This window comes from Diaphorina citri, unplaced genomic scaffold (assembly GCF_000475195.1).
Source record: "Diaphorina citri unplaced genomic scaffold, Diaci psyllid genome assembly version 1.1 scaffold3173, whole genome shotgun sequence".
NCBI lineage: Eukaryota > Metazoa > Arthropoda > Insecta > Hemiptera > Psyllidae > Diaphorina > Diaphorina citri.
In genome coordinates, this window is record NW_007380584.1 from 4,147 (window position 1) to 4,522 (window position 376).

The window sequence follows — 376 nt, forward strand, 5'->3', positions numbered from 1 at the left end:
AAGTTACCTTTGTACCTAATATTTGTTTCAGAGCACTTGTTGATTTTGATGATGTAATTTAAAAATAATCTCAATTGGTTTATTAATTGATATTCAATAATGGCCAAAGCACCTAACAACAACAATATTACTACCTACAAATTAGTTGTTGTTGGTGATGGTGGTGTCGGCAAAAGTGCTATCACAATACAGTTCTTCCAGAAGTTATTTGTAACTGATTATGACCCAACCATTGAAGATAGTTATCTTCAACACACTGAAGTTGATGATGTGATGTGCATTCTTGATGGTGAGTAAAAATTGTAAAAGTCTGGTGTGAACATCACACGACTTTCTATTACATTTGCGGAATACATATTTGAAAAATAAAAAAAAA

At 31.4% G+C, this 376-nt stretch overlaps 1 protein-coding gene across 1 annotated transcript in view; it reads left to right on the top strand.

Moving 5' to 3' along the window:
* The window catches only part of LOC103520066 (ras-related protein M-Ras-like), an 11,003-nt gene continuing 10,627 nt past the window's right edge, over nt 1–376 (top strand). Inside the window, exon 1 of the mRNA XM_008485160.2 lies at nt 1–289. Coding sequence (XP_008483382.2) covers nt 100–289 — 190 coding nt within the window. The 5' untranslated portion in view covers nt 1–99. The remainder of the gene's footprint in view (nt 290–376) is intronic.